Genomic DNA, 26,125 nt, shown 5'->3' with positions numbered 1-26,125 from the left:
CTCACAGTTGATGTTTCAAAACTCAACACAGCAGTGTTTAAAATACATCAGCTGTTGGAATCTGTGACAAAATTAAGAAGAGTACTTTCATGATGTTTCATCTCAGAAGTGTAGGTGAGAGAGGTAATGTATAAGAACATCAGTTTGAGATCTTCACAAGTTTAAAGATGTGTTTCATGGTCAGTCTACCAAAAAGCCATATGCTATATAGCCCCAAATGCTTTTGACCATCAAACCCAGGACCAGCAGTGAGTCTGCTGCCTCCCAGTTCCTCTCCTCTGGATCTATAAATGAATAGCAGCCATCAATCATTGTCAGGGCCGTCCTTCCCCAGCCCAGACGGACGGGGGTGACTAATGTCACTGCATGTTACTGTCCAGCCCTCCCGCCTCCACTCGAGCTCACTCAAATCAAACAGACCTGACAGGCCACCAGCTACAGACCAAAGGGGCACCACAATGTCACCTTTTTAGAATTTTGGGGGAGGGTGGTAGGGGGACTTGTTGAGGGGACACAATCAGCTCCCAGCATCCCGCTCTTTGTTTTGTTTGTTGATTGACAGCTGGGGTGCCTTCGTTGGGCAGTGAAGAGGACGTTGGCTGACAAATCTCTTGATTGCCGTGTAGCTGAGTATAACCTTCATTCACACCAGTCCCAGGTTCGTTCTGACTGATGGGACAGAATTTGGACACTCAAATAAAATGGCAGTGTAAGTATAGTGCACTCTCTAAAAGGTAGGGAGTGATTACGGACACAGCCAATGTTACAGTGAGAGCCTGTTATCTTGTACGAGGTGAAGCCTGCAGCACGAGGACTAAGAGTGATGTAGCTGAGCCACGTGGTTGTGTGAAAATAATGATCAAGTATATATACTCTGTGACCAGGTACAAGTACCTAGTGTACAAGTCTGGTTTACCAACTGGGCAAAGCATGGAAATGCCTGAGGGCCCCAGACTTCAAGGAGCCCAGAAAGCAAAGGTTTCACTACGGGTCAATTGGTTTTTGGTGATCTAATTAATTAGCCGATTACACGCTTTGGAATCTGCGTATATATTGGTGTGGTTGCATATGTTGTTCAATATGCGCTGACATGAAAAGGTTTTTTTAGATTGTTGTGTGTTTGATAGCCACATTTGAAGGATCATTGCAAAAAATGTTTTTTGAACTAGCCAAAATGGTAGTTTATATCAGCCGATATATAGATATCTGAAGTTTTTACTCCATAATATCATTATCGGCCTCAAAAAACAAGTATCGGTAGGACTCTCTTGGACTCTACTCCCTGTTTAAAAATGTCTTTCTAAAAAATGTGTTTGTTTTTTTTTAAATTATGGTTAATTTAATCAAATTACTACATCGGTGAGTGAATATCTATACTGTGCTGTGTACACTGGACTTTAAGAGAGCTTGGACACAGCAGCTGCCCAAAAGGAAACCAGTGCTTTTTAGTGCTTTTATATGTTTTTACTCTTGTTTTGCACAGACAGGAAACTGATGATGTTTTTGGGCAATAGGGACACATTCATGTGTTGTAAATGTTTCACTAATGTTCTACAATTGTATTGCCATGTTACTCCCATACCTTTAGTTTAGTGCTTTAGTTATTTTCTTTTATTGTGCCCAGATTTTATTTTTCTCTGAGCCACTCAAACTCCTTGTCTCTAGCACTTATTCCAAAACACTGTTTGAGTTGGCACAGCACATCAGCAGATGATTAATTAACCTATTGACATGTAAATTCTAAACGTAAGAATGTGGAAACAGAGCAGGTGCACCCTTGTCTTATCACACTAGCAATGCCTGGTGGAGCCAGCCTGCAGGTTTGTACAGATTTACAGCCCCCAGTAACTTTAAAATGAAGAAAGGAAAAAAAAAATATATATAAAAATAGTCATTCCACCGAATTATTTATTTGAAGCTGTCTCTGTCCACAACCTTGTCTTATTTTGAGATGTTCAGGACAATAATTAATTATGGACAATGGCCCCCCATGGACCATTATGGACCATGGGGCTGTGTTGTAAGACAGTAGTCCAAAGCACAGAGAGGTGGTATCTTTAGTTTTCTAAAGGCAATCCAGCTGCACAGTGATCTTGCTTGGCGCCCCTTTGATTGCCTACAACAATGTAATTTTAATTACACCACTGGTGAAATAACTCAGATAAGCTCACTGCAGATTCCATGGACATCTTTAGAAGATGCTTTGTAGATTACTGTTTGATTGTTTGTCTTCTTTTTTGAGAGGTAGTCACTCCTCTAAGACACTTTTAAATGGTTTTGCTCATAAAGCAAGATTTGTTTACCGTGTTAATCCACAAATCTTGAAAAACTCAAACATGTAAATTTCTGGTGATTGTGAATACCGTTCATTCTTTGTTGTTACCCATTGTTATTGTTTATGCTACCAGCTGATTTGTAGTAGTACTCGATTAAAAGCTGTATTATTTTATGCCAGCATTTTGATTGGCCAACCTATAATGTGAAAATGGAAGGATTGAGCTGGGTTAAATCTGAAATGGGTAATGCCATGAATGTAGCGTTTAGATTGTCTGCCCAAGCCCGAGCCCGGACTTGACATTTCGACTTGACACTCGATATTTCCCGCCATACCCTCGGGCCGGACCGGGCCGGGCCGGGCCCTTGATCGAGCATTTGTGTTTGTGTTTTTTTTTTTTTGTGTTTTTTTTTTAATCATTACTTTATTCATTTGCGATCCGTTCCGTTCTGCATAAACAAACAACGCTGTTTACATGCGGATACAACTCGGAGTTGTAGTTGAGAGCGTCACTTATAACAGCCCACTGTAACGTGGGCTGGTGAAGGGGAAGGTGATGGTCCACTTCGGTGCGGGTGGCTCCGGTTACTCAAGAGACGGCGGGCAACATGTGTGGGTTTCCGCACGGCACTTTTATTCATAATACTGACCACACCATGCTCTACAGCACTAGATGTTACAGGCATATGCAAACGATCCAGGCCGAGGTTCTTGCCCCAACACTTTACTAAATAAAGACAAAATAAAATGGGGAGTCTTCTCTCTGTCGGCAGCATCCTTTCTCACGTGGAGTGGAAGTACACCTGCTCTTCTTCATCGTACAGGTTACATTACCCGCTAAACAAAAGGAGGCGCCACCTAGTGGCGCTACATTGAATAACTCTGACTGTTACACCACGTATTAAAAAATTGTCAGGTTTAAATCGCGCTCGGGCTCATAATTACAGTTAATGTGTCGGGTCGGGCCGGGCTCGGACACAATGTGCATGGGCTCGGGTAGGGTCGGGCTTGATTTTTTGGGCCTATCTAAGCTCTACATGAATGCACTCTCCTCCACAAATTATTGATGAAGTAATGTTGGCAAGACAATTAACTCTTTTGTTCATGAGTACACCTATACAGCTGGCAGCAGTGAACTAGTTAGTGTTAGTGTTTGTAATCCTTCCTGTAATCCTTCCTCCAGGTTTTCACTAACTCTGACTGTGTACCGACTATACACTTTAAGTATTTCAGTAGCATTCACTGGAAAATCAATGTAAATGTAAAATAGGCTTGAACCAAAATCTTGTTTTTTGTCTTTTTTGCTTTGATTCAAATCAACAAGTATAGACATAAATGTGAATATGCATGAACACAAAATGAATATGACCTCAGAACAAACCTTTAACCTCAAGATCAGCAGTCACTTCCTGAACGCTACATAGAAAACTCTCCTGTCCACCTTAACTTAACACTTCCTATTGAGTCAAAACTTGCAACACTTAAGAAGGAGCCATAATATAATCGATGCTGGATACATGACCTTTTAGCTGACTGGAGTATTTTCAAAGATGTGATCACTTTCATAGATCACAGACTGCTGTTGCATTAAAACTGACATTTATGAACAGTTTTCTGGCAGTTAACAAATCCTAACCCTACCCTTGGAATAAAAATGTGTACAGCATTGTTTTATTGTTGGCGCTTCTTATTATTTATAATTATTACTTATAATTTGTTTTGATTCCATTTTTGTGAGTACAACAAAAAAACTTAAGTCTTGTCATTCTACCATGGTCTGACAGTCGCCTTCTGTTTCTATCTCTCTCTCTCTCTTTGTCTCCTAATTGGATGTGTAAATGTGTACAGATGCTGATCGAGCCCAGAAGCATGGCATGGATGAGTTTATTTCAGCCAACCCCTGTAACTTTGACCATGGCTCGCTGTTTGAGCTGGTGCAGCGCCTCACTCTGGACCACAGACTCAATGACTCCTACTCCTGCCTGGTGAGGAAAGGCTTTATATCAATGCAACCGTGACTGTGTAAGACTGTGTAGAAACTGCCCAATCCTCAGAATAAATGTTGGCACTGTACATTTCTGCAAACCATGAATATTGTATAGTATATACTGACACTGATACTTTTCCAATGTTATGTTGTTGCAACGCTGTGCTTAGGTTTAGGCAGTAAAACCACTTAGGGTTAGGAAAAGAAAATGTTTTAGCTTAAAATACCTAGCAGCTTTTGGACAATCTGACAAAGATGTACTTCACGTTCTGAACATACTGTAAAGGTCCTATATTGTAGAATGTAACGTTTCCATGTCCTTATTATCAAACGTTTTAAAAATAATCAAAAATTATCAAAACGTGCAATGCATGGACAAATGCGTACAGCCGACGCTCAGAATCTGTGCCTTCAAATGAGTCGCAAAGACTTACGTAAGGTTGTGATGTCACTACAATACAATTACCACAGCAATACACCCAGCACAAGCTGAGTCAGAAACATGGGGGCCTGCTCACCTCTGTGACAGCTGACCAATCAGAGCAGACTGGGATGTTTTGGAGGAGGGCTTTGAAGAGACGAGACTAAAACGGATTGTCAGACTGAAGGTGAATAGAAGTACTGCAGCAATGGACAGTATGAGAAAAATAGCCCCCACACTAAAAGTTTGAACCCCTTTAAAAGGAAACTTTGCAGATTATCAACCAGATTTGTATCGTACAGTGTGGGGTAGTGCATGCAAATGAACAATGGTAGACTTTCGGACAATGTTTTATGTACAAACAGCTCCCCGCTCATTTGCCAAGACTACAGGATGATGCATCTAGGGCTGTTGTGCGTTCAAATTTTTGTTTGCCTGCCTCCATGGGCACAAAGACTATGGAAGTCAGATTAAGAGAAAGAGCTGCCTGGCTAACAAACTGCCTGAGTAAACCAGGAAGTACCGATCAAATATTATCCAAGAATCTGTTACTGCATTCACTATATGCTTTGTGTTTGTTTTCAGGAATATATTTCAACGTACTGTTTAATTGTAATATACGTTAACAGGAAGTGGCCGCTATTTTGTTTCCTGTATTTTGAAAATGAATGCTGGATAAAATTGTTAAACTAGGCAGTTCTGTGCACCAGCCACCCATAGACAGTCCAGTCTTATAAAAGATACTGAGAATACACCAAGACAAAGTCAGATGACATTTATATGAGTATTATGAAGAACGCTGCCTAGGCTGCCTCTGAAGAGTCACACAGCAGTGTTTGTGTGTGTGTTACCCACAGGGTTGGTTTAGTCCAGGTCAAGTGTTTGTCTTGGACGAGTACTGTGCACGCTATGGCGTTCGAGGCTGCCATCGGCATTTATGTTACCTGAGTGATCTGCTTGAAAGGGCGGAGAATGGAGCCATGATCGACCCCACCCTGCTGCACTACAGCTTCGCCTTTTGTGCCTCTCACGTCCATGGAAACAGGTACAAATCAAATCACTGATCTGTCCCTTGTCCTTCACTTTCCCCTCAAAATATATTTTGTATTGTCAAAAGATGGAGCAGGTAAGTGAAGACAAATGAATGACAAACAAAATAGTCCACACATAGGGGCACATATATGATGCAAAGGGGACATCCAGCTCCCCAAATCTTTTATGCTTTTATGCTCTTGTTTCCTCTTGAATGTCTTTTCAATGTGCATGTTGTTTGCATGTTCAATTTTTCCTCTTTCTTTTGTCTTTTTTTCCCTGTATAACCTCTTTACCTTGTTCACTTTCACAAAATGACTATCCTCCACTGTTCCCAAAACCCTGCACTTCCAAACAACCATACCTAGTCAGCGTTTGTCTGAGTTGTTAAACTGGCCAGTATCTGAGGCCGAACTTGAACAAGCCCTGTTCCCCTCTGCCCCTGAGCTCCCTGCCCAAACTGCTAAGAGAGAGCTCAAAATCATTGAGTTCATGAGGAAAAAGGACCCCAGAACCCCAATTTTCTCAGGAACCAGAAGGTAAGTCATCTCATAGTCTGTGTTGTAAAGTCTAATTGAGAAAGGAATGTAACTATCTTCTTTCAAAGGTTTTAGTCATCATTCCTATTGTTAACTCACCAAATCATCATCATCATCATCATCATCATCATCATCATCATCATCAGACAGTCAGGCTAGAAGTGAGGGGTTTCCAAACTTTTCTTGCAAGGGGCCGCATACACTCCTTTTCGACCAAGGCAGTTCAGGTGCTGGTTTGGAGCCAGTACCTACTCTGGAACTTGTTTAATGCGTTTTGACAGCCAAAAAAGTGGCTCTCGGCCAGGAAAACTAGTTCCAGAGTGGCACCAACACTTTGCTGGTCTAGAACACAGAACTGCTTACAACAGTGGGCATGGGTTATGGTGATCAATGACCAACAAAAAACACTTACGACCACCATTTTTAATTAACTTATCCACTGAGCAAACAAAAGATTTTCATTATGGACGCAAAATTAAATTAACAGTTGTCCAAGAACTATTCATGTTTGGCTGCCAATTTAGGCATGCAATGCCAGGAGCAACACCTGTAAAGAGTCGATGTAGTCCACCATAGCTGTTCCGAGCAATGCTGTGAAATTGGAGATGTACACAGTGACTGAATGATGTGACTCCGCGGTGGCTCAGATGCCTGTGGAAACGCAAACTGGTTCTTAAAAGTTAAGCAGGTTGAACCAACTCAGAACCAGTACTAGCATCAGCCAAGAACAAGGTTCGCTATGGTCATGTCATGACCTGCAGATCAGCGGCAGTGTAGAATTGATCCGTCGCCATAATGTTCATAATGTTAAATCACACAAATAGGCCTGAGAATGACACTCATACTGGGGCACAACCCTGGGACTAATTGCCACAACTTCTGATTCTGTCTGAATGGGACCTCACAAGTGAGTTTTGCCAGTATAGTAAATACTGACTGGATGTATATTGATTGTATCATCTTGTGTTCACAATTGAAGTTACACTTTGTTATTGTATGGAGGGCAAATATACTTGTAAGTGTAAAACAATGGGCCATATACATTAGGTGTTTGGTTTTTTCATCCCTACTTTTGGTAATAATTTTTGATCACTTGATCCTTTATGGACAAAAGTTTGAATTGACAGTGGATGAAACTGGTTCCAATGTCAACCCAAGAGCACAACTAAACAAATAGATAATTAATAAATAATTACAGAGGTTTCTCTTTTCAGAGGATGGCATCGCTAGGGTGTTAAAGGTGGCACGACATGGCAGAATAGGAGGGGGGACTTTTTATTTTATCTAGCTGATTTTATTTTTGCATTACCTGCAGTGCGCACCAACATCCACCAGGCACATAACGTGCGTCAGTTCGGAGGATGTAAGCAGTACTACCGCCATACTTGAGCATTTGAAGCATTTGGAGGCAATCCATGCTAAGCATGCTGATCACCAGCTTATGTGATTGACCACTGCAATGTGTAAAAAGTCCTGTTTACTTTTAGTCCCCGCTTACACCGACAGAGAAGCTAATGTTAGCATTGGGTTAATACAAGCTACAAAAGTAGCTGAGTTGGCTAACGTTACATATTTTGTGAAAATAACAAATCCCCCCGAAGCAAAACAAATAATTACATGTCCAACAGTGAATTGAAAATGATTTTGACCCGAAAATGAAAGTACGGTAAATCTTAAAAGTTCCTTTTTCGTCGTAATTATGCTTTTACACGAAGGTTTGACTAAGGTCCTTCACAAAAAAAGCCTAGGTTGCATTTTGGCACGAGTTTCACTTTAAATCCCTGAGGAGCTACATTAGCATTAGTGACGGTTGTGTCCACAAGTATGCAGTCACCTATAGTTCCCTCAAACAATGTAACGAAGATGTGCATCAGAGGGGATTTAGAAGTGGGTATACACAATGCCGACTGAAACATATGTAGTTATATGCTGCATACCTGCACCACTGGTTAAAGTTATATCACAAGTTAATCTGGGTGTAGTGCACTCTGCCACAGCTAATTAACAGCAATGTCCACACTGCCTTCAAGCTGGGTGTAGACATATACCTCTGACTGTATGTTTCACTTATAGGCTTATGCAAGTACAAACAGTAACATAACGTTACACATCTTTAGTTTATTTAACACAGAAGAGCTGTTAAAGTTGAATATCTGCCAAAGCAGTCATATGAACATAGAGGGGTTAGACTACATACATCCCATTCCTGTGGAGTCAACCAGCTGAAATACGGACAGCGCCACTCTGCCATCGCTGAGCACAATTGTGGTCAAATGGGGTATCAGGATTCAAGCACTCTGCTCCCACCTAGCATCTTCAGTTATCAAGTGCAGCCCCCCCTTTTACCGCCAAAGCATCACCACGGTAACGCAGCAGCAAACGGGTCATATGAAAGGAGAAACATATGTAAATGACCAGCACCTGCAGTTTTGTATTTTGGTATATGCTAGGGGTCCCAGCTTTTGTAAACAATTTTTTCTAAGGGCTCAGAATTATTACTGATGATTTCTCATCAATACACAACATACTAAAATACACAAACGCACACACACGCGCACACACGCACACACACACACACACACACACACACACACACACACACACACACACACACACACGTGTGTACATGTCTTCTATAGGGCTCAAATTATATTTCCTTTGATCATCATCTGTAATATGAAATCATCTGATACAATTTAAAAGTGTGGGTCCTAGTCAGAGAAAATAAAGTATTATGGAGTATATTTCCAGCATATCTCTAGCCCAAGCGGCTAGGTAGTGATCAAATCAAATCAAACCATCAGAAACAAGGGTGAAGAAATAGTATGCATCAAACTGCCACCACCCTTGTCTATTTTCAATTTTCAAGTTTAAAAGTTCATATTTGTAAAAGTTCTTGGACCTACCCAACCAACCCTTGTATTATAAAAGGACCATCAAATGAACCTTTGTTTGAGATATCTCCATATGATTTTTCAGACCACAGTCAGCCAAATCTTTTATGTGGCTCCGGTGTAAAACTAAGTCAGGTACGGTAGCATGTTCTTAAACTCTGTTTTAGTGGAGCAGATTTCAGTCAGAGATCAAATGGTGTCATTTACCGAATTATCTGTGGTATGTGACACAGGAGTCATTTGGCTTTTACACTACTATGTACCCTGTTATCTAAGTTGCATTATTTACCTCTTATCTAATCTGCTATGATGTCTGCGGACATCAAATCTGTCAACATCACAGTCAGCTGTCTGTGGATGAAGCCTAACAAATATAGACGAGGGCCACTCCGGCACTGAGGGCAGAGGTCGGGGAGGGCTGTCTGTCAGTGCCCCCCCTCCACGTCCCCCGATCCCTCCAACTAACCCCGTCCTCTTTCCATCCATCTACCCATCTACCCATCCATCCTTCCCTCTGTCCTGCTGACAAACAGTGACTGAGGACTGAGGCCTTTTCTGATCAGCATGGACAGATGGACACTCCCTCCAAGAAAAAGAGAGAAAATAAAAGAGAGAGAAACACTGTTGAAGACAAATATGACAAGAAAAGTAGTTTGACTGTAATCTGTGGAGAGAGCCATGTGGAGGCTGATCACTCTTTTATTTTTTTTAGCGCAAAAAAATTGGCACACGCAAGGAGTAGTTTGGTTTAAACCCAGGCATCAAACAGTTGTTTTCTGCTGCCAGCGGTCAGAGTTCAGCACAGTTTATCAATATTGACTATAAATATACATACTTGTAAACCTACATCTAAATGTAATTTTTTCTTGTCATAAAATCCTAAATAATGAGCCCTACATATCTACACATCCACATCCACAAACATCAAACAAAGACCTGCTCTGCCAGTCCAGCCATTCATGCCTGGAGGTCAAGGCATGACAGGTTGACAGGTTGTCATGTGTGATGGCCGAATGTCTCCGCTGCCAACGCTGGTGCATGTGCCCCACTGCACACACCTCATCCAGACCCCCCACCCTACCTCATCCAGACCCACACACACACACACACACACACACACACACACACACACACACAAACACCCCACCCCAACCCCTGCCTCCTAATAGCCTGCTGGCCTGGAGGTGTTGGTGCACTAAGTTGGACTCGGTTGCCCAGTCGCCAGCTCAAGTGTCAAGATTTGACTTCTGTCCAGCTAAATGTCGACTTCTTTTAGATCCACTGTTTGTTCAGAAATAGCTTCAAATAAACAAAAAATATCAGCTGCTCTTTATTTGATATAAAATAAAAAAAGAATGATTAAATTTAAATGTATGTTAAGCACTAATGTATATTTAAAATCGAACTGAAGCATATGACATCTTATACAGCTACAGATTATGCTTTATGGAGAATGAAACGCAATCAAAACAGTAAGAATCTGCATGAATTTAAATTTCTCATGAGCAAACAATTCATTCAGTCATTTATTAAGTCTAAGGATGGGTTCATGCTATTTTACATATTATACTTCTGCAAATATCCCAAAGTCAGTTTATATCCCAATTTAAATGTTTTTGTTTTTTTTCAAAAATAACTTTTTAAGTTTAATTACATTTTTACAAATTTTTATGAAATATTTTATAATTCATCAATTGGTTTGATAAGATTTAACCAGAGAATTTGAAAATAAAATATAGAATTCATTTTCTGACAGCTGACAAATTGTTTACTCAGTCATTTCAGCTGTAGACTAATCGATCTAGAAATGAAATGTACAAATGAAGAATACATTCTGAAAATAACCAATCTAGGATTGCAGCATGCTTAAAATTGAATTTTTAGTAGATTTCTAAAGCAACATGTTACACGATAATCTACTTTATGGACTTGATGAGGTTGTCCGCTGCACGTTGAAGGAGATGTGAAAGTGTTACTGGCTTGCCGTCTGTCTGTCACTGATGGCTCATTTGCTTGCTGTTGTCGACGGAGCTGTAAGGTCATGAGGTCAAGCAAACATGAGGAAGCTGCCAAGAAACAATGCGCGGCTGGAAAAAAAAAAAGATAGAGCCCCGCAGGACTTAATTAGTGTGAAATTTTTCTCTTTCATTTTCTGTCACAATGTGAGAGGTGAGACGTTTTTTCACTGTGAATTTTGTTATGACAGTTCTTCTCCAATTTTTGTGTCAGGCTTGTATATACTAATGTTTTTCTAAATCATACGATCACCAGCCACAAATCAAAGGGAACCACAAACAACAAATAGCACATTGAAATAAGGCGCTAATGGTCAGAGTTGCTCATCTTGGAGGCTGTGCCTGTACTATGTGCTTCTTATGCGATTGTATTGTTTACATTTCACTTTTTAGATTATCAGTTTTAATTTTTGCGTCAACAGTTTTTACCCATGACGACTATGACCTGACAGTTTTACCTTATCTCAATGTTTCATTCATGGTTCTGATGATGTGACTTGTAACATAGTGGTTAACAACCAGCTGGAAGCCCCAGTCTTAAAGAGGCAGATATCTATGATCAAAGAGAGACAGAGACCTCAGGTCAGCAGCTAGCGATATGGAAGTGCTGTTACCCAAGTTCAACAAAGTTTTTCACTTCCTGTCCCAGACAAACTCCAAAACACAGGAACTTCAAATTTCCCGTATTTTGTACATTTCTTTGTTTTATTTAGCCTTTATTTAACCAGATCAGTCCCACTGAGATCACACATCTCTTTTAAGAATGGCAGCAACAGAGTTACAGCAGTAAATTTACTGAACTAAAGTGATCAGATAAAACCATTTAACCATATTTATAAGCTGTTAAGTGGTGCAATATTCTGAAGTTTAAGTTCATTCTGTAGATTGTTCCATGCAGCTGGAAACCTAAAAGCCTCATTTCTCAATTCAGTTTAGACTTACTGTGTCAAAGCAATGAGTAAACAGACTCTCAGTCTTTTCCTCCTCAGCTTCAGGACTTCAGCAGCAGAGGCCACAGGTGGCTCTGAGACACTGCATGTGTCTGTTCAAATGTCCATGAAAACTGATAACAGTATGTTTGAGATGATCGCTGATGCTTAGAAAATTGGTACTGCTTGAGACATAAAAAACACATGCACTCAAAGAGCAGTTCAGCAAGTATATCCCCCCCACAAACACATACACACACTGAGTTTCTCACTGTCTGCTGAAATGACATGTCAAATGGGGTGGGGAGGAGGATCGGGGGAGGGGTTGGGGGTGTGGGGGGGTGGCAGTGTCATGTCTCCTGCTTCTCATCATGCTGTCATGGCCACCAGTCCAGCGCCTCTTCTGTCACATGCACTCTGCTCACACTCCACCCAGACCCAACCATGTCACAAACGATAAACACATTGGACACACACACACATACACACATACACGCACACGCACCCATACACACGCACACACACACACACACACACACACACACACACACACACACACACACACACACACACACACACACACACCTGCTTGAAAAGCTGTAATTGCAGTCCAGGGTGTCTTGATTACATTTGTTTGAACAGCCTATGTGATGTGAACTATAATTTTGCATTATTAAACTTGCAGGCTTGTCATTCACACACATTAGTTTTAAGGGGGTAATGTATAATGAGGAATTCTACATTTAACTGTCTAAAAACGACTCAACCTTTGTTCTATATGTTGTTGAGTCGTGTACTTACATTATCTCAGATGTTTCCAGCAATGTTCAAATCCAGAAAAATCCAGTCACGGTGCATTTCATTTGGTCGCCTGTCGCTATAACCTCTGGGAGAGTGTCAGAGAGTGAGGAGGGAAGCATGAGTCATGAGTCAAAATGTAATGTCAATAAAACTTTAAGATATTAGCTGATCTGTGAACATTTGGGCCAGAGTCCGATATATTTTCATCAGCAGTGGTGGTTGCTTAATGGCGAATTTGACTGCAAAATCATTTGTGTTTATTCGTGTTACTTGTGTCATCAGATTACTATTACAGAGTAACTGTTTAGTGTACATTAGCCGAAAGCTAGCAAGCAACAGCATGCACACAGGGTGTGTTTGAATTCAGGTCAACCTGTCACTAAACTCAGCACTCTCTCTGTTCTCTCTCTGCTTTCGCTCCTCTCCTCTTTCTATTGTTATGTTCATGAAGTAAAGTACATTTTCCCTCCAGCTCTAGTCAGCAGTCAACATTACACAACACCTGACGAGAATCAGGAATCAGAAGAATCTGATGTGACTGTGGGCGTTTATTCCTCCAGAAAGTCTGGCTTTTCCCCTCTCATTTTGCTGGTCTTGCCAAAAATTCCTACAGCATAGGTTTAGCTTAGTGTCAGAGTCCACCCATTGATGGCATCACCACAACACAAAAAAGATGTAGCCTATCTTATGTGATCAGGCCAAATCATGCTTTAATTACAGTCTCTACAGTACGTTTTTCAGTTTACTTGGTTAATCAAAGTGATTTCTGATCATGTGTAAGTTATTTATACATGTCTTGAATGCCCCCCAGACTGACGTTCTAGGAAAGGATAAACTGAGGTCCTGGACCAGAACTAACCCTAACCCCATGGTGATGAGATCACCATAGTCTGTTGTTTCCCCAGAAATGTACTGTACTTGAAAATTCCAGCAGGAGGTCTGAATGTGTCTGTAATGTCAGTTGGTGCTCTATTTAATTTCCCATTTTTAAGACACGGACCTTTCATTCCTTGTTAATGCTGTTGTCTTTCAGGCCGGATGGTATCGGCACAGTGACCGTTGAGGAGAAGGAGCGCTTTGAGGAGATCAAGGAGAGACTACGGGTGCTTCTGGAAAACCAGATTACACACTTCAGGCAGGAAACATGTATAACCATTTGTTGAACTTTTGCCAAACCGGACTACTAAGGGTTCAAATGACAATTCAGTCTGTTGCTTCCACAGGTACTGCTTTCCATTTGGTCGGCCAGAGGGAGCACTGAAAGCAACTCTGTCCTTGCTTGAAAGGGTAAGTCATTTTTACTGATGGACAGATGAATACAAGGTTTTTTTCATGCCGCCACATTGGAGTGCTTGTGAGTTAAGACGATGGTTGTCCGTCGCCCTTCACCATCTCTCTTTTACATTGCTCATCATTGGTCTTGTCATGATAAGTTTTGCTGTACACTGAAAATACAGTTTCTTTGTCTTACCGGTTTAGGTTCTGATGAAAGATATTGTTACTCCGGTTCCACAAGAGGAAGTCAAGGCTGTGATTCGTAAGTGTCTGGAGCAGGCAGCTCTAGTCAACTACCAACGCCTGTCAGAGTATGCCAAACTGGAAGGTAAGTTACTGCTTCATCACTGCTCTTTTGTGTTACTCTTGCAGTCAAAGCACAGCATGGGTGTTCTGTCTTGATACAGCTGTTAAAACTATGAACCGGCTAGAGTTGACTATGAGTCAGCTAGAGTAACTGAGAGAGTTTCCTGTCACACAAGGATTCAGATGTGAGAGATTCTAAATGAAGCGCTGATAGATGGATCTTTATTGTCATTGCATATTACGACACAGCAAAATTTAGTTTGGCAGCGATCCATCATACTTAGCAGCTTAAACAGTCGGAAAGGTGCATCACAGTTAAAAAGGATTTCTGAAATCAGTGGGGCAGACCTTGAAAAATGTGGTTATATTATGTTGTTATTATTTGAGAGCTTGTAGAACATTATGGGATAGTCAGTCAAAAGTAGTAATCATGTTTTCCAAATTTGACCAAGCAAGGATATTATTAAATAACATTTGTATAGACTGCTGAATCATTGAAGAAAGTATTGGTTTTTTTTTAACCAAAGTGTGTAGACGTTATTGTCATCAAACCCTTGGAATGAACCCTGTAACTTGGGTGGGGTTTTCACTAAGCTATTGGAAAAACTCATATTAGCACTTTTACCATAGTCATTTCGGTCATTTCATGCCAACTCACCCAAAATCCAGAAGTTTTCCCAGTTTTCATGAACTGGGAGGCCTGCGGTGAGTTGGCATGAAATGACCCATCTATAAGTTAAAGCCTACTGACATAAAGCTAGTTGCCACGGATTGATTTATCAACTGGCATCCTTAGAATGGATAAGCTATACAAAAATATAATACTTTTATTGCAGTCATACATTTCGATCATACATTTCAAAACAAAGTCTAATTCTTTAATTTTTTTCTTCACAGCTGCAGAAAAAGCCTCTCTAATCTTCTTCCATCATGTGATTAATGGCATAATAGTTGCTCTGTTTTTTTGTTTTGTTTTTTTATTCTTTGCCTTATCTTGCACCCATTTTAGTAGCAAATGTACAGTAAGTAAAAATGCATTCAATTCAGTGTTTATGCTGACGTCCACCATGCCTCAGCCTCCTTTTCAGCCGAGTCCTACTGCCTCTGTCTCCCACTTTGGCCTGCCTGGTAGCTGAAGTGATGCTCCTCTTTCCCTCGTTCTTCCTTTCTCTTTCCTGCTCTCTGTAGGTTTGCCATGCTCACTCCTCTCTTTTCCTTGTCTATTGGCTTTTGCTGCTTCTCATCAGCCGGTGTTTGAAAACAGGAAGGCCAATAAACAAGACATGATGGGATTGCCCCATGGGGCAGTTCAGTGTTTTTTTTCCTGTTGCATGGTCGAGGTTTTCTTTAGTAGGCATCATTGGTGTTTTGCAGACCTCTTAAACATTTCATCCAAAATCTCTTACCTACTGTAGGGCAGTTTTGTTTATGTTTACATAAATGTGATAGGTCTTCAAATTGAACTGTCACTGAACCTACTGTATCTGTGACTCTAAACTTCTACAGTGACAGCAACATTTGGGAAGTGTGCTTATTTGCTGGCTCAGCCAGAATGAGATAAAAAGATTGACATCAGTTACTTCCCTGCATGTCCACAACAGAGAGAGAGGTTGGCTATGTGCTTTAGCGTAGCTTAGCAAAAAGCTAAGGTGACAGTGGAAAAATAAAGTCATCAACAACTCCAAAGCTGTGTATTTTCCATCGCGTGTCTCATTAAGTTCTAAGCCATACACAAACCCATTAAAGAGTCATGTTGCTTTTATTCACAGGGCAGAGCTTAAACCTGGTTATTATGTGGCGGACCCTGCCACCTTTCAAGCTTCAAACAGTCTTCTGAGACATTATTTTCCTCTGAGAACAGCTTGTTTATTCAGTTATGGAAAAAACTTTTGTATTATATAACCACATTAATATTGTAAATAATAAAATTCTGAATTTGAATTTATTCTTCAAAACTAGATAATGCCCCTTTTAACCCTTATATTTATTATATTTTACATTTATATTGACTAGTTCTACGTGCTGCAAACACACAATGATAACAAAAGACAGCTGTTCTCACACTGCTTGCTATCTCTGTGCTAAGCTAGGCTAAACATGGACAGGACATTTCACATCATCTCTGTATTAGGCACACAGAGGTCAAACTGACTCTCTGGTTGATATCCCTGTCATACACATGACACACTACCAAACATGTGTTTCATAGCATTTATATGAGATCCCTGTCACAGGTTAATCCCTAAAAATATAGAAATACAAAGAATAGAATGACAAAAAATAAGTACCAGGGTTTAATTTATTTTTCTGACTTCCTCTTATGTACTCTCTGTCCATCTTTCTCTTGTAAACTGTCTTATACGTCAGTTATATTAGAAACTCCTGTTGATCAAATCCAACTAGTGCAAGACCTGCATTTAGGCCAGACCAGGGGGGAGTTGCCTACCTAGATCCCATAATGCACATAGAAAGGAACACAACAGTAAACATTCACATTTCCCAAGATGTTGTTGTTCTACTTGAAATGGTCAATTTAAGAAGATGTCTGTAAAGAAACCTCACCTCCCTGAAGACACTAAGGAGGATGAACCTTAGTATCTCAGTTGTGATTTGTTGATTATCCCCCAAACCCCTGCCCTTCATACTGGTGTGCTTTTTGACCTATGGGAAAAAAAACGATTTTTACCTCTGCTTTGCGGAACGAATGGTTAATCCAAAGTAGACAGCCCGTAATCTTTGAACCCCATACACACACGCATGGACACAGTCTTGTACCCTGGTACCTATGTCACAGAAACAGGAGTACTGCCATCTTCCTCACTCAGTCAGCTGAAAAACTGTAAACTTTGAGGTTACACTCATATGTTGTTTTGCTGACTTTAGCATTTCAATGGAAACCATTGACATGGGTCAGTCAGCATCATCCAATTCAGATATGAGATTAAAGGATATGATGCAGTTGTAGAACATTTTTGTAAGAAAGGCTCCTGTGGTGCATTGTGTAGCATTTTAATTAGTTAATTACTATAGCATTACTCAATTCATTCTGATACATCAGATAATTGATTAACTTGTATCAGTTTCTATATGGCATTGTATCTAATGCTGAGACATTTACAGCTCCAAAGGGGAGCTCAAAAGCGTGTACAGTAACAATTTAATCAAAATGCAATTTAGATTTGTTTTATTTTGATGTATTAGTGATTTAGATATTTTTCAAACGAGCTATATACGAATTGTAAACTCAGCTAAACTACTACTGGAAAATAGCCAAAAATGTTCAAAATTAAAGAAAGTCAATTTACATGTAAGAAACAGAGGATCAAGAACACATAATTGTATTTACTTTCAGGGATGTGTAGTGAAGAACTGAACGAGTATTACAATGAGATTAAATCTTTAAAATTAATTTAGCAAAAATGTGTGATCAGAATAGCATGTTGACATTTGTATAATGGGGATAGTGCAAAATTTCTCTGTTACTGTTCAAGCTCATGTTCAATTCTCTTTCTGTTTTATAACAATTTTTTTTATCAAATACATTTCAAATTCCTTTTCAAATATAATAAAGCAATGCAATAACTGGAGGAGTGAGAGGTCCGTGGAACGATAACATCCTCTATAGTAAGACTGAAGAAGCCACTGGTGGGACAAAGAGTCTAGTGTACAATCATTTTGTAACTACACAACATAATTCTGATTAATTTGCTAATAATATCTTGAAATATCAAAATGATACATATTGCACCTATTCAGCTTTTAAGGTTTTAATTTGCTGAATACCTAATACACTAGTTTACTTTTATGACCTCAAATTGTAAGTTATGAAATTGCAGCAAAAACAATGCAGGTATGGGCCTCTGAAGCCTCTTATTGGTCGAACCCTGTAACCTCTGTACGCGTCCTCTCTGACCCTGGCCTCTCGCATGCCTCGGTATCCTCCCTCTTTCTCTGTAGGGAAAAAGAGAGAGATGTATGAGCATCCTGTCTTCTGCTTGGCGTCTCAAGTGATGGATTTAACCATTCGTGAGTACCTTCCTCATTCCCCAGCATCACCCCCCCACTTCTGCACCCTTTTATTTTCCTCTTACAGCCAGTATGCACGCCAGCTACGAGTGACCTCAAGTTTTTGTTGTCCAGATGTCCTTTGGTTGTACCGTTGTTTTTGTCTGTATAGTCTTGTTCCACTTTCGTGATATTGTTGAAGCTCAGTTTGTCTCTTAGCCACTCAAATACATATTAATCTTTCGGTGAGATTGTTTTAAGTCTTGCCCAAACCACCTGCACTTTGTCTGTCTGCGACTTGAATGCATTTTTACTTTGCTTGTGTGTAAATCCTCTCAAGTGTTTATGCTCATGGTACATCCAAACAGCACTGCATTTATTAGCATCTTAGTCACTTCTCAGTCCTTTGAGTGAAACATATTTGGAGGTCACACAATCCTGTTGTGAACATGCTTCTGTGTTAGAATTATTGACTCATCACCACTGAATTCTGATACTTTTGACAAATATAATAATAATGCTAACAGATTTTAATATTTTTTTCAGATTGTCCCATACTAGATTTCAGATCAAAGTGACGCTTTGTGCTTTGTGTCCATTTTTTCTTGCTTCTTTGAAAGTCTTCTATGACACAAAATGCAGTTAAAGAACAACCTTTGGCTGAGAGGCTGCAAATTTATCCAATGTGCTGATTTTTAGTAATCAATCTAACCTTTACCTTTATTTATGACTCCTGTCTTCCATCCTCTGCTTATACTACCTGTACTGAATGATCTCTTCTCTCTCTCATCCTCTACCTGATATTTTCCCACCTTTGTCTACCTTCTCTCCATCATTGCAACCTGCTCTTTTTTTAATGTAACTCTTTAACTTAGTGGAGAAATCACAGAAACACCTGGAGGATCAAGGTGACGTTGTACTGTATGTCTAACCTCTACTGTTAGCTCCTTCCTGACCAGAAAACAAGCAGTCTACTTTGAACCATACCACCATGGACCCTGTCACAGCCTTCCTGATACTTGTTCAATGCACAGCAAGGGCATATAAACTTCACAGAATATGTTTCAGGAATGTTTTGACGCCATTAGTGAATTCCCCCCCGTGTTTTTCACTGCTCTGGATTGTTGGAATGGAGAAACTGTGCTGAGATGAATCCTTTCCCAACACAAACTGAATAAAAAAAAAAGCAGTGAGGATAAGCAAGAATAACATTTGTGATGATTTGAATGAGCTGCATTCTCATAATAATGTAAAATACATCATCAAATTGGGTCTTTCCCAAATTATACAAATGCTTTAATGCATTGGAACTACTGTAACATTGGCCGGCGACAACAGGACAGCAGGAATGAGTTGATTGACAAAAGGAGAGAGCAATTTTTAAGATGATTCACACATTACCAGTGAAATTCACTCCTTCTGAGTGCAAGCATCAAAGCATGGAAGAATGCACTGTTTGCATGCAGGTGACATTTAAAGTATTTCAATCCAAGAAATTGCTTTCTCTTTTGGAACGGCATAAAAAAGACCACATGTTTAAAAGCTTCATGTGTAAAATGCTTGTTATTACAGAATATTATTCCTGATGACAAAGGTTTGCTAGAAAAGCAAAACAATCTTTGTGAAAATCAGTGCTCATTCATCTCAGCGTCCACAGGTTGCATGTGCCACAGTCTCTCTCTTGATATCCTTCACAAAGTGGCATTTAAAAAATTGCAGTTCATCTCAAGGTGACTTGAGATGTGACTCTGGTATCTATCCACCTTAAAGCAGAAATCCAGGATGTTAATTGTTTACCAAACAGCAGTGAGCCAGCACTCAGTCCATTGAAAACTAAACTTGGCAACATGTTAGGACATTTCTGGTTAAAGACGACCTTCAAAGTTCCAACATGACAGAGAATTCTATATGTATATACTGTGTATAAAATGTAAAATATCCCAGTGAAGCATTCATTGATGATAACCATCAGCACCAAAGCCTAGGTTATTAACATGATGGGTGCTTTCCTGACTTTAGCTCACAAAGCTGGAGTCCATTATGAAAAGAGGAGGTTATAGACAATATAACTTTATAGAAAAAGAAATGCTCCTTTGTTTCTAAAAGTGCTCTTCCAAACTCTGACATAGTAGCTCTGACTTGACAGATGTTAGGTCTCAACAAATCCCCCTTTGAAACAGTACAGACGTCCCATTCTGTGGGAGCTCTCAGCCATGTTAACATGACTTAAGCTCCAGCAGACAATCACCCATCACCCTGCTGTGCTCTCCACAACATCACTGAGGCACAAGAGCTCTGCCAGTAGGTGGTCTCAACACATTAAGTCATTTAAAAAGGAATCAAGTTTACTGTCACATATAGTCATACTACCAATGAGTCATGACTCTCACATGGCAAATGTGCGTGCGTGTGTGTGTTCCTGTACAGCAGGATGATGACACTGACACACACTTTGGTGTTTTTAAGACATATACTGTCACTTTATTCCAACATTTCAACTTTTCCCATCCCTTGACCCTTTAAACTGCTCCAGCCATCTAGCATGTTGACCAACACTGAGGAGTTACGCTTTAAGGTCGGAAGGTGCATGGGTTTAGGGTTCAAAATTCATATTCATATCATAACATTTTTCAAAGCAATGGTTAAAGATAAACGAAAGAGAGCAAAATATGGACAGTGATAACAAAAAAAATCCCAGATGAATTTATAGGGTTAATGTTTTTTGGGGGGGAATGATGAAAAAATTGGAAATACTCTGACTTAGGCCAGGGAAAGAGAAGCAGCTGTGACTTAATGGAAGAAAGGTTATTTTTTATTCATCTCTGAATCCCCAGAGTAATGTGATTATACTCTCCAACTTGGCTGGATGTGGGTTGTGTGTAATACCAGGCTGCTCAGCTCATAGAACCCTTCAAATCAGCTATTAGCCAAAAAGGGAACGTTATGCCAGCAAGACTCAAAATAAATAACTCTGAGTATGGTCGACAAACAGTACGGCCCTATAGTATATTTAACAACAAGACTAGCTAGCTGGCCAGCTATGTCGTCGAATCAATATCAAGATTTACACAAACAAATGATTGTGACAGACAAATGATAGTCCATGTACTATCCACCGCAGCCTGAAGGAACAAGTTGAGTAGCTGATGGGATGTGAGATGATTGCTTGTGTTCAGGAGTGTAGGCTACTTCCTGTAGCTAGTCTTTCTAGATGTCATATTGTCTTGTTCAGAGGATGCATTGAAGGACTACACTCAGTGTTGTAAACAAGATATTCAGATTAGATACAGGCTACAGCACATTATTTTAGTTCCTCTGGAACAACTTTGTAGTTCCATATGTGTCCATATACCAGGAGATAATTGACACCATGCAGCCAGTGAGCATCAAATATTTATCCAGACAATGGTATAATTACTCTTAATACAAATCGAGTTAGATGCCACTTTGGTACCACTTAAAACAACCAAACTGTTATCTAAATCAGGTGCTATAAACCACCACATTACTGCATGATGAGTGTTCAATGTACATGCTGTTTACATCCCTCATCATGTCCATGTTTTCTCTAGATAACTGTTCTGGCACATTGACAGAGATTTAACTCATTCACTACATACCACAGGCCATCACCACTTCCAGCCATTAGGAGGTATTTCGCTATCCTCAAGAGTGCTTCAGCACTCTATGGGATAGTGTTGATCTCAAATGTGCTTTAACAAAATGTAGCAATCCTTGAATTACAGTATAACTAGGGCTGGGTAAAATATGTGTTTAATGTTGAACTCTGCCTCAAGAAAACATGGGATAGAATTAACACAATTGTGCTTTATGCTGGTTATGTTTTAATCAGTTAATTGACCTTAATTCACAGGTTTCTATACCTGATTCTACAAACTCAATCAAGGCTTTTGTCTGGAAGTATTGTAGTCTAATGCCTAGCCCTAATTATAACAAGGTGATATTTCATGCTTGTTATTTTAATATGACCATGAGATTGTCCCAGTGGTTTAGGCTGAGGCTATAGACTGGACTAAGGATCACTTTTGAGGCAACAGGTATATCCACAATTTGTGAGTGATTTAATCATTTAGTGTTTGCGTGTAGTCAGGATAAAATGCATGTTGTTTACTTTTGTACAATCCAAAGAATGTCAAAAAAGACATACTTAAATATCTCAGACCAGGGATGTTCCTATACACGTCTGGTTGCATGTATACAGTAGTCACAAAAGCCATTGTTTAGAATGGATACTGATCAGACTCGGAGGCTGCCGACATTGACCATTTGACCTTTGTGCTCCAGAGAATGTAGGACGCTTAGTTACCCCAGCCAAGAAACTGGAGGACACCATTCGCCTGGCTGAGCTGGTGATCGAGGTGCTTCAGCAGAATGAGGAACACCATGCTGAGGTTAGTGTGCTGGAATACGCGTGTGCATCTGTGCTATCAAGAACCTAATTACTGTTTAACATAACTTTACTGTAATCATATTATGTCATATTTTTCCATTCCATCAGTTTATGGTATTTATTTCACATGAAATCAGTACTGTATTATAGGGACTGTCAGTCTTTATAGTGTGTCCAGGCACACCCACATCAGGGTCGCTACATGCATTGTTATTGGTCATGACCACCAGTTACCACTGTGAAACTGGAGGGTGCATTCTGGATATTTCCCACAAACTGACTGTTCGTCGTCTGTTTGTCTAGTGTATGAATCGCATGGTAACAGCAACATATTGCAACTGAAAAGACAATGGATAGTGAAGATTCTGAGGGATATCTGGCCATATTTGAAGGAAAAACAACATATTTAATATTGTTTGACAACAGCAAATCCAAGCATTCAACCACTTCCTAGCTAACATTACTGTTTGATAGTGTTTCACAATACGATAGGAAAGGCATAAATTAAAAGTCCAATATCAGTGCACATCTTGGACACATTTCTCAAAGCTTGGAGGTGAAACGCAGCGGATGTAACAGAACAAAAATGTTAGCTGTCATGTGCTTGAATGCTAATGTTAGCTAAGAGGTAGAAGGTTATCAAATATATTGTATTGCCTTGAAATACAGCCCAATGCCCCTCCAGATTTTCTCTATCCATCATATTTTCCATTGCTGATCAATGGGGAAGCATTGAACTCATAACAATTTGTCAAATAAGTTGTGCAAACTGAAACTCAGCAGCATAGCATTATCCCAGCATTTGACTAAGGAAGATGGCTGTCCTTTGAGCATGGTAAACACAATTATCCTAAAACTAGTTAAATTCCATGAAATTAAACCTAAACCCGTGGGCCACAGCCAGTCTTGTGACATTTGAAGGTGATGTAGATGGTGCAGTGTAAAGTCTTGAAGAGGTTCTCCTTTCCAGCCTGTGCACTGTAATGAGAGCATCTTGTTGGCAAATTTGCTACATTTTGATTTGGTTGGCTATAGACGCCAAAATCCATTTAGTATGGAGTATTCTGTCAGCCAGAGGGTCTGTTTTCAGGTGCTGTTTCCCAATTTGTTAAAAAATATCTATCAGTCACAGAGTTTGGTTCATGTTTGAGATATTGATTGATTTCAGGAATGTCATTCGTCAACTTTCCATCGAATAGTTGTTGAGTAGTAGTGTGAATAGTTTACCTTTGTCCGCAGTACAGTTTTTAAAAGCATCAGAATATCTACAGGGGATCTCAAGATAAGTTTCAGAAGGTAAATTGAGCAAGTTATTTTGTATTACTCCTGACGGGGGGCCTCAAAGTTTTGTGTTCATTCAGATGGTAAATACAAGTCCTTCACCAGCGGCCACATGCTACTTTAAATCATCATACTGTGTCTTACCTGCACAGTGGGCCATACCTGACACAAAGTACACACTCTGAAGTGTAGGCAAGTTCATAGTAGCAATGGAGAATTATCAATCAGGTCTATCCTTATATCACAGCAGAGTAGCTTCTCTGTTTATCTGACAAACAACGAGCTGAAAAGATATTGAACGACAACAACAATCACGAAGAAGAGGAAAAGGAGATGCACTGATGAAGAAAACATGAATTCCTCATTAATTTTGAAGCTGTGTCGTGTGATTTAAAGATTCTGCAATCTACCCAATCTTTCTGCCTTTTTACTCTGAATGCTGTGCTATTTAAATAACATTATTTGTGTCACTTCGTTATTTAATGAAAGCAAAATTGACTTATTCCCTCTCTGCTTTTTATTTCAATGATTTATTTGGTTTGCGGGGAAATGTTTGAACAGGGAAAAGAGGTATGTGATTGTCTTAGTGCCATATACCCCATCTCCTACCCTACCCTTACTTTAATTCCTGTGCATGCACTTAGTGATACGGCTATTGTTGTAGAGAATCATTAAAGTTTCCCTGCTCAACAATGACCCAGAACCCCTTTCAGCTTGTGGTCACTGCTAATCAAGTGCTTGTGGCAGTGCTTGTTAGCTTCTAAGCTAGCAACAGTTTTGCCAATGGTGATCAAGAACAAAGACAAGCACTTTAACAATGTGTTTTACTTGTTGAACTCATTAGCCTACACTCTGAGGAAACAAAGTGCAGAGTTGTGATTAATGCTGCTGAATGTGAAACTTTTTATCTCAAAGAAAACAACTCCGTACTTTATTTTCTGGGAGTTTATCCCAAATCATCCCTCAAAATGCTAACCTGTTACCTGTGTTACCTGCCATGTATCATTTATTTTTAAGTCCAGTCAGTAAGCCTGGGGAAGGTGTTGTGTTGTTACCTTCCCTTTCCTTAAAGGAACCCATTCCTCTCCATTGGATCCTTCAGCACACACAATGGAGGAAATGCGAGGCATGCTTTGAATGTTCATAAATAACATCACTCACCCTGCATTTCAATGAAATGAATTACAGTGCTGCTCAGATTATTATCACCACATTGGTGAACTAGCCTAACCAGCGTTAGCCTCCAACAGTTGAAAATGATGATTGCAGCAGGTTTAGGTTTCAGACTTTTAAAGACATTCCTATGCCCAGATGGTGTATTCCCACCGATTGTGAAGTAAATTTTCGTCTACGTTTCGTCTTTCGTTACTACTGGTGCGTTTGACTGTGGGATAATTTTTGTTTATTCGCCCCAAATAGCCAGCAGCTGGCAAGCAATTGCAAGCACTGAGGGTGTGTGTCTGGTGTTTGAATTCAGTTGAGTGTCACATGTGGCATTAGAGAGAGACTCTAGAGACTTCTGTCTCTTCTTTTTCCCCCTCTCTTGTAATTGTGATGTTTCAATCATGAGGTAAAGTACATTTTCCCACCAGCATTACAGAACATACACACCGGTCCATGGAGGTCACCTCTGCAGATCACTGCTGCAGTCAGGTTTGTAAACAGGTGTGAAGATAAATTCACGTTTTAATCCTAAAAGTTTTTAAAAGTAATCTCTGAGCTCTCCTCCCATTGGTAAATGGCTCAGAATCTGATGTGACTCCCTGTATTTATTCCTTCAGAAGGTCTGGCTGCACTGTACTCCCTCCTCCAGAGCTGGCTGGCTCTGAGCAGGTGATCTGCAGCTCTGCTCTTCTCAATGAGCGTAAAATTTCCTTTTCTTTCTGTGGGAACACACCATAAAACTCTTCTGTCATGCCTCTATAAAAAATATTCCTCCTGCTGTGCAGAAGCG

The 26,125-nt window shown here is 40.0% G+C and overlaps 1 protein-coding gene across 3 annotated transcripts in view; it reads left to right on the top strand.

The window, feature by feature from the left end:
- The window catches only part of cadpsa (Ca2+-dependent activator protein for secretion a), a 216,688-nt gene that overhangs the window by 130,651 nt on the left and 59,912 nt on the right, over window positions 1-26,125 (top strand). For 2 of the 3 annotated variants that reach the window (XM_084349251.1, XM_084349252.1), the window contains exons 12-17: window positions 4,124-4,260; window positions 5,541-5,728; window positions 13,927-14,028; window positions 14,117-14,180; window positions 14,373-14,496; window positions 22,785-22,891. In XM_084349251.1, the coding sequence (XP_084205377.1) occupies window positions 4,124-4,260; window positions 5,541-5,728; window positions 13,927-14,028; window positions 14,117-14,180; window positions 14,373-14,496; window positions 22,785-22,891 (722 nt within the window). Of the gene's footprint in view, window positions 1-4,123; window positions 4,261-5,540; window positions 5,729-13,926; window positions 14,029-14,116; window positions 14,181-14,372; window positions 14,497-18,431; window positions 18,501-22,784; window positions 22,892-26,125 lie in introns of all 3 variants that reach the window. The other variant, XM_084349250.1, reaches the window with a different exon arrangement.

The sequence above is a fragment of the Pagrus pagrus genome (assembly GCF_965226575.1).
Source record: "Pagrus pagrus genome assembly, chromosome: 3".
NCBI lineage: Eukaryota > Metazoa > Chordata > Actinopteri > Spariformes > Sparidae > Pagrus > Pagrus pagrus.
The sequence above is the reverse complement of the archived record's forward strand: the minus strand, read 5'-3'. Positions and strand labels throughout refer to the sequence as shown.